The sequence below is a fragment of the Heterodontus francisci genome, chromosome 3 (assembly GCF_036365525.1).
Source record: "Heterodontus francisci isolate sHetFra1 chromosome 3, sHetFra1.hap1, whole genome shotgun sequence".
Taxonomy (NCBI): Eukaryota; Metazoa; Chordata; class Chondrichthyes; order Heterodontiformes; family Heterodontidae; genus Heterodontus; species Heterodontus francisci.
Window position 1 is genome coordinate 72,287,026 of NC_090373.1, and position 15,029 is coordinate 72,302,054.

The 15,029-nt window shown below is 47.3% G+C and overlaps 1 protein-coding gene across 1 annotated transcript; it reads right to left on the reverse strand.

Moving 5' to 3' along the window:
• Positions 1–12,121: 12,121 nt before the first annotated feature.
• On the reverse strand, positions 12,122–13,354 carry LOC137367110 (mucin-22-like). The gene is made up of 2 exons (XM_068028547.1): positions 12,473–13,354; positions 12,122–12,364 (listed from the first exon to the last, which is right to left on the reverse strand). Exons 1-2 carry the CDS (start codon positions 13,352–13,354, stop codon positions 12,122–12,124), a joined length of 1,125 nt encoding a protein of 374 aa, XP_067884648.1.
• Positions 13,355–15,029: the final 1,675 nt, after the last annotated feature.

Below are 15,029 nucleotides of genomic sequence, written 5' to 3' on the forward strand. Positions count from 1 at the left end.
TGTGAATCTCAGTAGCGTGAATCTCAGTGGCGTGATTCTCAGTGGCGTGAATCTCAGTGGCGTGAATCTCAGTGGTGTGAATTTCAGTGGTGAGATTCTCAGTGGTGAGATTCTCAGTGCTGTGAATCTCAGTGATGTGAATCTCGGTGGTGTGATTTTCAGTGGTGAGATTCTCAGTGATGTGAATCTCAGTGGTGTGATTCTCAGTGGTGTGAATCTCAGTGGTGTGAATCTCAGTGATGTGAATCTCAGTGGTGTGAATCTCAGTGGTGTGAATCTCAGTGGTGAGATTCTCAGTCTTCTGATTCTCAGTGGTGAGATTCTCAAAAGTGAAATTCTCAGTGGTGAGATTCTCAGTGGTGAGATTCTCAGTGGTGTGATTCTCAGTGGTGAGATTCTCTGTGGTGAGATTCTCAGTGGTGTGAATCTCAGTGGTGTGAATCTCAGTGGCGGGAATCTCAGTGGTTTGATTCTCAGTGGTGAGATTCTCAGTGGTGTGAATCTCAATGGTGTGATTCTCAGTGGTGTGATTCTCAGTGGTGTGAATCTCAGTGGTGTGAATTTTAGTGGTGAGATTCTCAGTCGTGTGATTCTCAGTGGTGTTATTCTCAGTGGTGTGAATCTCAGTGGTGGGAATCTCAGTGATGTGAACCTCAGTGGTGTGAATCTCAGTGGTGTGATTCTCAATCCTGAGATTCTCAGTGGTGAGATTCTCGGTGTTGTTCATCTCAATGCTGAGATTCTCAGTGGTGAGATTCTCCCTGGTGTGATTCTCTGTGGTGAGATTCTCTGTGGTGAGATTTTCAGTGGTGTGAATCTTAGTGCTGAGATTCTCAGTATTCTGATTCTCAGTGTTCTGATTCTCTGGTGAGATTCTCAGTCGTCTAATTCTCAGTGGTTTCAGTCTCTGGTGTAAATCTCAGTGGTGCGAATCTCAGTGGTGTGAATCTCAGTGGTAAGATTCCCAGTGGTGTTATTCTCAGTGATCTGACTCTCGGTGTGAATCTCAGTGGTGTGAATCTCAGTGGTGTGAATCTCAGTGGTGTGAATCTCAGTGGTGAGAATCTCAGTGGTGTGATTCTCAGTGGTGTGAATCTCAGTGGTAAGATTCCCAGTGGTGTTATTCTCAGTGATCTGATTCTCAGTGGTGCGATTCTCAGTGGTGCGATTCTTAGTGGTGCGATTCTCAGTGGTGCGAATCTCAGTGTTTTCAGTCTCAGTGGTGTGATTCTCAATGGTGTGATTCTCAATGGTCTGAATCTCAGTGGTGTGAATCTCAGTGGTGAGATTCCCAGTGGTGTTATTCTCAGTGATCTGATTCTCAGTGGTGTGAATCTCAGTGGTGTGAATCTCAGTGGTGTGATTCTCAGTGGTGTGATTCTCAGTGGTCTGAATCTCAATGGTGTGAATCTCAGTGGTGAGATTCCCAGTGGTGTTATTCTCAGTGATCTGATTCTCAGTGGTGTGAATTTCAGTGGTGTGAATCTCAGTGGTGTGATTCTCAGTGGTGTGAATCTCAGTGGTGTGATTCTCAGTGGTGTGATTCTCAGTGGTGTGATTCTCAGTGGTGCGATTCCCAGTGGTGCGAATCTCAGTGGTGCGAATCTCAGTGATGCGATTCTCAGTGGTGGGATTCTCAGTGGTGTGATTCTCAGTGGTGAGATTCCCAGTGGTGTTATTCCCAGTGGTGTTATTCTCAGTGGTGTGAATCTCAGTGGTGTGATTCTCAGTGGTTTTAGTCTCAGTGGTGTGATTCTCAGTGGTGTGAATCTCAGTGGTGTGAATCTCAGTGGTGTGAATCTCAGTGGTGTTATTCTCAGTGGTGTGAATCTCAGTGGTGTGATTCTCAGTGGTTTCAGTCTCAGTGGTGTGATTCTCAATGGTGTGATTCTCAATGGTGTGATTCCCAGCGGTGAGATTCTGTGGTTTGATTCTCAGTGGTGTGATTCCCAGCGGTGAGATTCTCAGTGGTGTGATTCTCAGTGGTGTGATTCCCAGCGGTGAGATTCTCAGTGGTTTGATTCTCAGTGGTGTGATTCCCAGCGGAGAAATTTTCAGTGGTGTGATTCCCAGTGGTGTTATTGCCAGTGATCTGATTCTCAGTGGTGCGATTCTCAGTGGTGCGATTCCCAGCGGTCAGATTCTCAGTGGTTTGATTCTCAGTGGTGTGATTCCCAGCGGTGAGATTCTCATTGGTTTGATTCACAGTGGTGTGATTCCCAGTGGAGAGATTCTCAGTGGTGTGATTGCCAGTGTTGAGATTGCCAGTGCTGAGATTGCCAGTGCTGAGATTCTCACTGGTGTGATTCCCAGTGGTGAGATTCTCAGTGGTGTGATTCTGAGTGGTGTGCTTCCCAATGCTGTGATTCCCAGTGCTGTGATTCCCAGTGCTGTGATTCCCAGTGTTGTGATTCCCAGTGTTGTGATTCTGAATGATGTGATTCTCAGTGCTGTGATTCCCAGTGGTGTGATTCCCAGTGGTGAGATCCTCAGTGGTGTGATTGCCAGTGCTGAGATTCTCAGTGGTGTGATTCCCAGTGGTGAGATTCTCAGTGGTGTTATTCCCAGTGGTGTTATTCCCAGTGGTGTGATTCCCTGTGGTGTGATTCCCTGTGGTGTGATTCCCTGTGGTGTGATTCCCAGTGGTGAGATTCTCAGTGGTGTGATTCTGAGTGGTGTGCTTCCCAATGCTGTGATTCCCAGTGCTGTGATTCCCATTGCTGTGAATCCCAGTGTTGTGATTCCCAGTGTTGTGATTCTGAATGATGTGATTCTCAGTGGTGTGATTCCCAGTGGTGTGATTCCCAGTGGTGAGATTCTCAGTGGTGTTATTCCCAGTGGTGGTATTCCCAGTGGTGTGATTCCCAGTGGTGTGATTCCCTGTGGTGTGATTCCCTGTGGTGTGATTCCCAGTGGTGAGATTCTCAGTGTTGTGATTGCCAGTGTTGTGATTCCCAGTGGTGGTATTATCAGTGGTGTGATTCCCAGTGGTGTGATTCACAGTGGAGAGATTCTCAGTCGTCTGATTCTCAGTGGTGTGATTCCCGGTCGTGGTATTATCAGTGGTGTGATTCCCAGTGGTGTGATTCTCAGTGATCTGATTCTCAGTGATCTGATTCCCAGTGGTGTGATTCCCAGTGGTGTGATTCCCAGTGGTGTGATTCGCAGTGGTGTGATTCCCAGTGGTGAGTTCCTCAGTGGTGAGATTCCCAGTGGTTTGAATCCCAGTTATCTGATTCTCAGTGGTGTGAATCTCAGTGGTGTGAATCTCAGTGGTGTGAATCTCAGTGGTGTGATTCTCAATGGTGTGAATCTCAGTGGTGTGATTCTCAGTGGTGTGAATCTCAGTGGTGTGAATCTCAGTGGTGTGAATCTCAGTGGTCTGATTCTCAGTGGTGTAATTCTCAGTGGTGTGAATCTGTGGTGTGAATCTCAGTGGTGAGATTCCCAGTGGTGTTATTCTAAGTGATCTGATTCTCAGTGGTGTGAATCTCAGTGGTGTGAATCTCAGTGGTGTGAATCTCAGTGGTGTGATTCTCAGTGGTGTGATTCTCAGTGGTCTGAATCTCAGTGGTGGGATTCCCAGTGGTGTGATTCTCAGTGGTGTGAATCTCAGTGGTGTGATACTCAGTGGTGTGATTCTCAGTGGTGCGATTCTCAGTGGTGCGAATCTCAGTGGTGAGATTCCCAGTGGTGAGATTCCCAGTGGTGTTATTCCCAGTGGTGTTATTCTCAGTGGTGTGATTCTCAATGGTGTGATTCCCAGCGGTGAGATTCTCAGTGGTTTGATTCTCAGTGGTGTGATTCCCAGCGGTGAGATTTTCAGTGGTGTGATTCCCAGTGGTGTTATTCTCAGTGATCTGATTCTCAGTGGTGCGATTCTCAGTGGTGCGATTCCCAGCGGTCAGATTCTCAGTGGTTTGATTCTCAGTGGTGTGATTCCCAGCGGTGAGATTCTCATTGGTTTGATTCTCAGTGGTGTGATTCCCAGCGGTGAGATTTTCAGTGGTGTGATTCCCAGTGATGAGATTCGCAGTGGCGGGATTCTCAATGGTGTGATTCGCAGTGGAGAGATTCTCAGTGGTGTGATTGCCAGTGTTGAGCTTGCCAGTGCTGAGATTGCCAGTGCTGAGATTCTCACTGGTGTGATTCCCAGTGGTGAGATTCTCAGTGGTGTGATTCAGAGTGGTGTGCTTCCCAATGCTGTGATTCCCAGTGCTGTGATTCCCAGTGCTGTGATTCCCAGTGTTGTGATTCTGAATGATGTGATTCTCAGTGGTGTGATTCCCAGTGGTGTGATTCCCAGTGGTGAGATCCTCAGTGGTGTGATTCTCAGTGGTGTGATTCCCAATGGTGAGATTCTCAGTGGTGTTATTCCCAGTGGTGTGATTCCCAGTGGTGTGATTCCCTGTGGTGTGATTCCGTGTGGTGTGATTCCCAGTGGTGAGATTCTCAGTGTTGTGATTGCCAGTGTTGTGATTCCCAGTGGTGGTATTATCAGTGGTGTGATTCCCAGTGGTGTGATTCACAGTGGAGAGATTCTCAGTCGTCTGATTCTCAGTGGTGTGATTCCCGGTCGTGGTATTATCAGTGGTGTGATTCCCAGTGGTGTGATTCTCAGTGATCTGATTCTCAGTGATCTGATTCCCAGTGGTGTGATTCCCAGTGGTGGGATTCCCAGTGGTGTGATTCGCAGTGGTGTGATTCCCAGTGGTGAGTTCCTCAGTGGTGAGATTCCCAGTGGTTTGAATCCCAGTTATCTGATTCTCAGTGGTGTGAATCTCAGTGGTGTGAATCTCAGTGGTGTGAATCTCAGTGGTGTGATTCTCAATGGTGTGAATCTCAGTGGTGTGATTCTCAGTGGTGTGAATCTCAGTGGTGTGAATCTCAGTGGTGTGAATCTCAGTGGTCTGATTCTCAGTGGTGTAATTCTCAGTGGTGTGAATCTGTGGTGTGAATCTCTGTGGTGAGATTCTCAGTGGTGAGATTCTCAGTGGTGTGAATCTCAGTGGTGTGATTCTCAGTGGTGTGATTCTCAGTAGTGTGATTCTCAGTGGTGGGATTCCCAGTGGTGTTATTCTCAGTGATCTGATTCTCAGTGGTGCGATTCTCAGTGGTGCGATTCTCAGTGGTGTGATTCTCAATGGTGTGAATCTCAGTGCTGTGATTCCCAGTGGTGTGATTCCCTGTGGTGTGATTCCCAATGGTGAGATTCTCAGTGGTGAGTTTCCCAGTGGTGTGATTCCCAGTGGTGTGATTCCCAGTGGTGTGATTCCCAGTGGTGTGATTCTCAGTCGTCTGATTCTCAGTGGTGTGATTCCCAGTGGTGTGATTCCCAGTGGTGTGATTCCCAGTGGTGTGATTCCCAGTGGTGTGATTCCCGGTGGTGGTATTATCAGTGGTGTGATTCCCAGTGGTGTGATTCCCAGTGATATGATTCCCAGTGGTGTAATTCCCAGTGGTGAGATTCCCAGTGGTGAGTTCCTCAGTGGTGAGATTCCCAGTGGTGTGAATCCCAGTTATCTGATTCTCAGTGGTGTGAATCTCAGTGGTGTGAATCTCAGTGGTGTGAATCTCAGTAGTGTGAATCTCAGTGATGAGATTCTCAGTGGTGTGATTCTCAATGGTGTGAATCTCAGTGGTGTGATTCTCAGTGGTGTGAATCTCAGTGGTCTGATTCTCAGTGGTTTGAATCTCAATGGTGTGAATCTCAGTGGTGAGATTCCCAGTGGTGTTATTCTCAGTGATCTGATTATCAGTGGTGTGAATCTCAGTGGTGTGATTCTCAGTGGTGTGAATCTCAGTGGTGTGATTCTCAGTGGTGTGATTCTCAGTGGTGTGATTCTCAGTGGTGCGATTCTCAGTGGTGCGAATCTCAGTGGTGCGAATCTCAGTGATGCGATTCTCAGTGGTGGGATTCTCAGTGGTGTGATTCTCAGTGGTGAGATTCCCAGTGGTGTTATTCCCAGTGGTGTTATTCTCAGTGGTGTGAATCTCAGTGGTGTGATTCTCAGTGGTGTGATTCTCAGTGGTGTGAATCTCAGTGGTGTGAATCTCAGTGGTGTGAATCTCAGTGGTGTTATTCTCAGTGGTGTGAATCTCAGTGGTGAGATTCTCAGTGGTTTGATTCTCAGTGGTGTGATTCCCAGCGGTGAGATTCTCAGTGGTGTGATTCTCAGTGGTGTGATTTCCAGCGGTGAGATTCTCAGTGGTTTGATTCTCAGTGGTGTGATTCCCAGCGTTGAGATTTTCAGTGGTGTGATTCCCAGTGGTGTTATTCTCAGTGATCTGATTCTCAGTGGTGCGATTCTCAGTGGTGCGATTCCCAGCGGTCAGATTCTCAGTGGTTTGATTCTCAGTGGTGTGATTCCCAGCGGTGAGATTCTCATTGGTTTGATTCTCAGTGGTGTGATTCCCAGCGGTGAGTTTTTCAGTGGTGTGATTCCCAGTGATGAGATTCGCAGTGGCGGGAATCTCAATGGTGTGATTCGCAGTGGAGAGATTCTCAGTGGTGTGATTGCCAGTGTTGAGATTGCCAGTGCTGAGATTGCCAGTGCTGAGATTCTCACTGGTGTGATTCCCAGTGGTGAGATTCTCAGTGGTGTGATTCTGAGTGGTGTGCTTCCCAATGCTGTGATTCCCAGTGCTGTGATTCCCAGTGCTGTGATTCCCAGTGTTGTGATTCTGAATGATGTGATTCTCAGTGGTGTGATTCCCAGTGGTGTGATTCCCAGTGGTGAGATCCTCAGTGGTGTGATTGCCAGTGCTGAGATTCTCAGTGGTGTGATTCTCAGTGGTGTGATTCCCAGTGGTGAGATTCTCAGTGGTGTTATTCCCAGTGGTGTTATTCCCAGTGGTATGATTCCCAGTGGTGTGATTCCCTGTGGTGTGATTCCCTGTGGTGTGATTCCCAGTGGTGAGATTCTCAGTGTTGTGATTCCCAGTGTTGTGATTCCCAGTGGTGGTATTATCAGTGGTGTGATTCCCAGTGGTGTGATTCACAGTGGAGAGTTTCTCAGTCGTCTGATTCTCAGTGGTGTGATTCCCGGTGGTGGTATTATCAGTGGTGTGATTCCCAGTGGTGTGATTCTCAGTGATCTGATTCTCAGTGATCTGATTCCCAGTGGTGTGATTCCCAGTGGTGTGATTCCCAGTGGTGTGATTCGCAGTGGTGTGATTCCCAGTGGTGAGTTCCTCAGTGGTGAGATTTCCAGTGGTTTGAATCCCAGTTATCTGATTCTCAGTGGTGTGAATCTCAGTGGTGTGAATCTCAGTGGTGTGAATCTCAGTGGTGTGATTCTCAATGGTGTGAATCTCAGTGGTGTGATTCTCAGTGGTGTGAATCTCAGTGGTGTGAATCTCAGTGGTCTGATTCTCAGTGGTGTAATTCTCAGTGGTGTGAATCTGTGGTGTGAATCTCTGTGGTGAGATTCTCAGTGGTGAGATTCTCAGTGGTGTGAATCTCAGTGGTGTGATTCTCAGTGGTGTGATTCTCAGTGGTGTGATTCTCAGTGGTGGGATTCCCAGTGGTGTTATTCTCAGTGATCTGATTCTCAGTGGTGCGATTCTCAGTGGTGCGATTCTCAGTGGTGTGATTCTCAATGGTGTGAATCTCAGTGCTGTGATTCCCAGTGGTGTGATTCCCTGTGGTGTGATTCCCAATGGTGAGATTCTCAGTGGTGAGATTCCCGGTGATGTGATTCCCAGTGGTGTGATTCCCAGTGGTGTGATTCCCAGTGGTGTGATTCTCAGTCGTCTGATTCTCAGTGGTGTGATTCCCAGTGGTGTGATTCCCAGTGGTGTGATTCCCGGTGGTGGTATTATCAGTGGTGTGATTCCCAGTGGTGTGATTCCCAGTGATATGATTCCCAGTGGTGTAATTCCCAGTGGTGAGATTCCCAGTGGTGTGAATCCCAGTTATCTGATTCTCAGTGGTGTGAATCTCAGTGGTGTGAATCTCAGTAGTGTGAATCTCAGTGGTGAGATTCTCAGTGGTGTGATTCTCAATGGTGTGAATCTCAGTGGTGTGATTCTCAGTGGTGTGAATCTCAGTGGTCTGATTCTCAATGGTGTGAATCTCAGTGGTGTGATTCTCAGTGGTGTGAATCTCAGTGGTGTGATTCTCAGTGGTGTAAATCTCAATGGTGTGAATCTCAATGGTGTGATTCTCAGTGGTTTCAGTCTCAGTGGTGTGATTCTCAGTGGTGTGATTCTCAGTGGTGTGATTCTCAGTGGTGTGATTCCCGGTGGTGGTATTATCAGTGGTGTGATTCCCAGTGGTGTGATTCTCAGTGATCTGATTCTCAGTGATCTGATTCCCAGTGGTGTGATTCCCAGTGGTGTGATTCCCAGTGGTGTGATTCGCAGTGGTGTGATTCCCAGTGGTGAGTTCCTCAGTGGTGAGATTTCCAGTGGTTTGAATCCCAGTTATCTGATTCTCAGTGGTGTGAATCTCAGTGGTGTGAATCTCAGTGGTGTGAATCTCAGTGGTGTGATTCTCAATGGTGTGAATCTCAGTGGTGTGATTCTCAGTGGTGTGAATCTCAGTGGTGTGAATCTCAGTGGTCTGATTCTCAGTGGTGTAATTCTCAGTGGTGTGAATCTGTGGTGTGAATCTCTGTGGTGAGATTCTCAGTGGTGAGATTCTCAGTGGTGTGAATCTCAGTGGTGTGATTCTCAGTGGTGTGATTCTCAGTGGTGTGATTCTCAGTGGTGGGATTCCCAGTGGTGTTATTCTCAGTGATCTGATTCTCAGTGGTGCGATTCTCAGTGGTGCGATTCTCAGTGGTGTGATTCTCAATGGTGTGAATCTCAGTGCTGTGATTCCCAGTGGTGTGATTCCCTGTGGTGTGATTCCCAATGGTGAGATTCTCAGTGGTGAGATTCCCGGTGATGTGATTCCCAGTGGTGTGATTCCCAGTGGTGTGATTCCCAGTGGTGTGATTCTCAGTCGTCTGATTCTCAGTGGTGTGATTCCCAGTGGTGTGATTCCCAGTGGTGTGATTCCCGGTGGTGGTATTATCAGTGGTGTGATTCCCAGTGGTGTGATTCCCAGTGATATGATTCCCAGTGGTGTAATTCCCAGTGGTGAGATTCCCAGTGGTGTGAATCCCAGTTATCTGATTCTCAGTGGTGTGAATCTCAGTGGTGTGAATCTCAGTAGTGTGAATCTCAGTGGTGAGATTCTCAGTGGTGTGATTCTCAATGGTGTGAATCTCAGTGGTGTGATTCTCAGTGGTGTGAATCTCAGTGGTCTGATTCTCAATGGTGTGAATCTCAGTGGTGTGATTCTCAGTGGTGTGAATCTCAGTGGTGTGATTCTCAGTGGTGTAAATCTCAATGGTGTGAATCTCAATGGTGTGATTCTCAGTGGTTTCAGTCTCAGTGGTGTGATTCTCAGTGGTGTGATTCTCAGTGGTGTGATTCTCAGTGGTGTGAATCTCAGTGGTGTGATTCTCAGTGGTGTCATTCTCAGTGGTGTGAATCTCAGTGAGATTCTCAGTGGTGTGAATCTCAGCCGTGTGAATCTCAGCCGTGTGAATCACTGTGGTGTGAATCTCAGTGGTGTGATTCTCAGTGGTGTGATTCTCAGTGGTGTGATTCTCAGTGGTGTGATCTCAGTGGTGTGATTCTCAGTGGTCTGAATCTCAGTGAGATTCTCAGTGGTGTGAATCTCAGCCGTGTGAATCACAGTGGTGTGAATCTCAATGGTGTGATTCTCAGTGGGTTCAGTCTCAGTGGTTTCAGTCTCAGTGGTGTGATTCTCAGTGGTGTGATTCTCAGTGGTGTGATTCTCAGTGGTGTGATTCTCAGTGGCGTGAATCTCAATGGTGTGAATCTCAGTGGTGAGATTCTCAGTGGTGTGAATCTCAGTGGTGTGAATCTCAGTGGTGTGAATCTCAATGGTGTGATTCTCAGTGGTTTCAGTCTCAGTGGTGTGATTCTCAGTGGTCTGAATCTCAGTGGTGAGATTCTCAGCGGTGTGAATCTCAGCCGTGTGACTCACAGTGGTGGGAATCTCAGTGATGTGATTCTCAGTGGTGTGAATCTCAGTCGTGTGAATCTCAGTGGTGTGATTCTCAGTGGTGTGAATCTCAGTGGTGTGAATTTCAGTGGTGAGATTCTCACTGGTGAGATTCTCAGTGGTGTGATTTTCTGTGGTGAGATTTTCAGTGGTGTGAATCTCAATGCTGAGATTCTCAGTATTCTGATTCTCAGTGTTCTGATTCTCAGTGGTGAGATTCTCAGTCGTCTTATTCTCAGTGGTTTCAGTCTCAGTGGTGTAAATCTCAGTGGTGTGAATCTCAGTGGTGTGAATCTCAGTGGTGTGATTCTCAGTGTTGAGATTCTCAGTGGCGTGCATCACAGTGGCGGGCATCTCAGTGGCGGGAATCTCAGTGGCGGGAATCTCAGTGGCGGGAATCTCAGTGGCGTGTATCTCAGTGGCGTGTATCTCAGTGGCGTGAATCTCAGTGGCGTGAATCTCAGTGGTTTGATTCTTAGTGGTGATATTCTCAGTGGTGTGAATCTCAGTGGTGTGAATCTCAGTGGTGGGAATCTCAGTGGTGTGATCTCAGTGGTGTGATTCTCAATCCTGAGATTCTCAGTGTTCTGATTCTCAGTGGTGAGATTCTCAGTGGTGAGATTCTTGGTGTTGTTCATCTCAATGCTGAGATTCTCAGTGGTGAGAATCTCCCTGGTGAGATTCTCTGTGGTGAGATTTTCAGTGGTGTGAATCTCAATGCTGAGATTCTCAGTATTCTGATTCTCAGTGTTCTGTTTCTCTGGTGAGATTCTCAGTCGTCTAATTCTCAGTGGTTTCAGTCTCTGGTGTAAATCTCAGTGGTGCGAATCTCAGTGGTGCGAATCTCAGTGGTGCGAATCTCAGTGGTGCGAATCTCAGTGGTGCGATTCCCAGTGGTGTGATTCCCTGTGGTGGTATTATCAGTGGTGTGATTCCCAGTGGAGAGATTCTCAGTCGTCTGATTCTAAGTGGTGTGATTCCCAGTGGTGTGATTCCCAGTGGTGTGATTCCCGGTGGTGGTATTATCAGTGGTGTGATTCCCAGTGGTGTGATTCTCAGTGATATGATTTACAGTGGTGTGATTCCCAGTGGTGTAATTCCCAGTGGTGTGATTCCCAGTGGTGAGATTCCCAGTGGTGAGTTCCTCAGTGGTGAGATTCCCAGTGGTGTGAATCCCAGTTATCTGATTCTCAGTGGTGTGAATCTCAGTGGTGTGAATCTCAGTGGCGTGAATCTCAATGGTGTGATTCTCAGTGGTTTCTGTCTCAGTGGTGAGATTCTCTGCTGTGTGAATCTCAGCCGTGTGAATCTCAGTGGTGGGAATCTCAGTAGTGTGAATCTCAGTGGTGTGATTCTCAGTGGTGTGAATTTCAGTGGTGAGATTCTCAGTGGTGTGATTCTCAGTGTTGAGATTCTCTGTGGTGAGATTCTCTGTGGTGAGACTTTCAGTGGTGTGAATCTCAATGCTGAGATTCTCAGTATTCTGATTCTCAGTGTTCTGATTCTCAGTGGTGAGATTCTCAGTCGTCTTATTCTCAGTGGTTTCAGTCTCAGTGGTGTAAATCTCAGTGGTGTGAATCTCAGTGGTGTGAATCTCAGTGGTGTGATTCTCAGTGGTGAGATTCTCAATGGCGGGCATCTCAGTGGCGGGAATCTCAGTGGCGGGAATCTCAGTGGCGGGAATCTCAGTGGCGGGAATCTCAGTGGCGTGTATCTCAGTGGCGTGTATCTCAGTGGCGTGAATCTCAGTGGCGTGAATCTCAGTGGTTTGATTCTTAGTGGTGATATTCTCAGTGGTGTGAATCTCAGTGGTGTGAATCTCAGTGGTGTGATTCTCAATCCTGAGATTCTCAGTGTTCTGATTCTCAGTGGTGAGATTCTCAGTGGTGAGATTCTTGGTGTTGTTCATCTCAATGCTGAGATTCTCAGTGGTGAGAATCTCCCTGGTGAGAATCTCCCTGGTGAGATTCTCTGTGGTGAGATTCTCTGTGGTGAGATTTTCAGTGGTGTGAATCTCAATGCTGAGATTCTCAGTATTCTGATTCTCAGTGTTCTGTTTCTCTGGTGAGATTCTCAGTCGTCTAATTCTCAGTGGTTTCAGTCTCTGGTGTAAATCTCAGTGGTGCGAATCTCAGTGGTGCGAATCTCAGTGGTGCGAATCTCAGTGGTGCGAATCTCAGTGGTGCGATTCCCAGTGGTGTGATTCCCAGTGGTGTGATTCCCTGTGGTGTGATTCCCAATGGTGAGATTCTCAGTGGTGTGATTCCCAGTTTTGTGATTCCCAGTGGTGGTATTATCAGTGGTGTGATTCCCAGTGGAGAGATTCTCAGTCGTCTGATTCTAAGTGGTGTGATTCCCAGTGGTGTGATTCCCAGTGGTGTGATTCCCGGTGGTGGTATTATCAGTGGTGTGATTCCCAGTGGTGTGATTCTCAGTGATATGATTTACAGTGGTGTGATTCCCAGTGGTGTAATTCCCAGTGGTGTGATTCCCAGTGGTGAGATTCCCAGTGGTGAGTTCCTCAGTGGTGAGATTCCCAGTGGTGTGAATCCCAGTTATCTGATTCTCAGTGGTGTGAATCTCAGTGGTGTGAATCTCAGTGGTGTGAATCTCAGTGGTGTGAATCTCAATGGTGTGATTCTCAGTGGTTTCTGTCTCAGTGGTGAGATTCTCAGCTGTGTGAATCTCAGCCGTGTGAATCACAGTGGTGGGAATCTCAGTAGTGTGAATCTCAGTGGTGTGATTCTCAGTGGTGTGAATTTCAGTGGTGAGATTCTCAGTGGTGTGATTGTCAGTGTTGAGATTCTCTGTGGTGAGATTCTCTGTGGTGAGATTTTCAGTGGTGTGAATCTCAATGCTGAGATTCTCAGTATTCTGATTCTCAGTGTTCTGATTCTCAGTGGTGAGATTCTCAGTCGTCTTATTCTCAGTGGTTTCAGTCTCAGTGGTGTAAATCTCAGTGGTGTGAATCTCAGTGGTGTGAATCTCAGTGGTGTGATTCTCAGTGGTGAGATTCTCAATGGGGGGCATCTCAGTGGCGGGAATCTCAGTGGCGGGAATCTCAGTGGCGGGAATCTCAGTGGCGGGAATCTCAGTGGCGTGTATCTCAGTGGCGTGTATCTCAGTGGCGTGAATCTCAGTGGCGTGAATCTCAGTGGTTTGATTCTTAGTGGTGATATTCTCAGTGGTGTGAATCTCAGTGGTGTGAATCTCAGTGGTGGGAATCTCAGTGGTGTGAATCTCAGTGGTGTGATTCTCAATCCTGAGATTCTCAGTGTTCTGATTCTCAGTGGTGAGATTCTCAGTGGTGAGATTCTTGGTGTTGTTCATCTCAATGCTGAGATTCTCAGTGGTGAGAATCTCCCTGGTGAGAATCTCCCTGGTGAGATTCTCTGTGGTGAGATTCTCTGTGGTGAGATTTTCAGTGGTGTGAATCTCAATGCTGAGATTCTCAGTATTCTGATTCTCAGTGTTCTGTTTCTCTGGTGAGATTCTCAGTCGTCTAATTCTTAGTGGTTTCAGTCTCTGGTGTAAATCTCAGTGGTGCGAATCTCAGTGGTGCGAATCTCAGTGGTGTGAATCTCAGTGGTGCGATTCCCAGTGGTGTGATTCCCTGTGGTGTGATTCCCAATGGTGCGATTCTCAGTGGTGTGATTCCCAGTGTTGTGATTCCCAGTGGTGGTATTATCAGTGGTGTGATTCCCAGTGGTGTGATTCCAAGTGGTGTGATTCCCAGTGGAGAGATTCTCAGTCGTCTGATTCTCAGTGGTGTGATTCCCAGTGGTATGATTCCCAGTGGTGTGATTCCCGGTGGTGGTATTATCAGTGGTGTTATTCCCAGTGGTGTGATTCTCAGTGATATGATTTACAGTGGTGTGATTCCCAGTGGTGTGATTCCCAGTGGTGTAATTCCCAGTGGTGTGATTCCCAGTGGTGAGATTCCCAGTGGTGAGTTCCTCAGTGGTGAGATTCCCAGTGGTGTGAATCCCAGTTTTCTGATTCTCAGTGGTGTGAATCTCAGTGGTGTGAATCTCAGTGGTGAGATTCTCAGTGGTGTGATTCTCAATGGTGTGAATCTCAGTGGTGTGATTCTCAGTGGTGTGAATCTCAGTGGTGTGAATCTCAGTGGTCTGATTCTCAATGGTGTGAATCTAAGTGGTATGATTCTCAGTGGTGTGAATCTCAGTGGTGTGATTCTCAGTGGTGTAAATCTCAGTGGTGTGAATCTCAATGGTGTGATTCTCAGTGGTTTCAGTCTCAGTGGTGTGATTCTCAGTGTTGTGATTTTCAGTGCTGTGATTTTCAGTGGTGTGATTCTCAGTGGTGTGATTCTCAGTGGTGTGATTTTCAGTGGTCTGAATCTCAATGGTGTGATTCTCAGTGGTTTCAGTCTGAGTGGTGTGATTCTCAGTGGTGTGATTCTCAGTGGTGTGATTCTCAGTGGTGTGAATCTCAGTGGTGTGATTCTCAGTGGTGTCATTCTCAGTGGTGTGAATCTCAGTGAGATTCTCAGTGGTGTGAATCTCAGCCGTGTGAATCACAGTGGTGTGAATCTCAGCCGTGTGATTCTCAGTGGTTTCAGTCTCAGTGGTGTCATTCTCAGTGGTGTGATTCTCAGTGGTGTGATTCTCAGTGGTGTGAATCTCAGTGGTGTGATTCTCAGTGGTCTGAATCTCAGTGAGATTCTCAGTGGTGTGAATCTCAGCCGTGTGAATCTCAGTGGTGTGAATCTCAATGGTGTGATTCTCAGTGGTTTCAGTCTCAGTGGTGTGATTCTCAGTGGTGTGATTCTCAGTGGCGTGAATCTCAGTGGTGTGATTCTCAGTGGTGTGAATCTCAGTGGTGTGAATCTCAGTGGTGAGATTCTCAGTGGTGTGAATCTCAGTGGTGTGATTCTCAGTGGTGTGAATCTCAGTGGTGTGAATCTCAGTGGTGTGAATCTCAATGGTGTGATTCTCAGTGGTTTCAGTCTCAGTGGTGTGATTCTCAGTGGTCTGAATCTCAG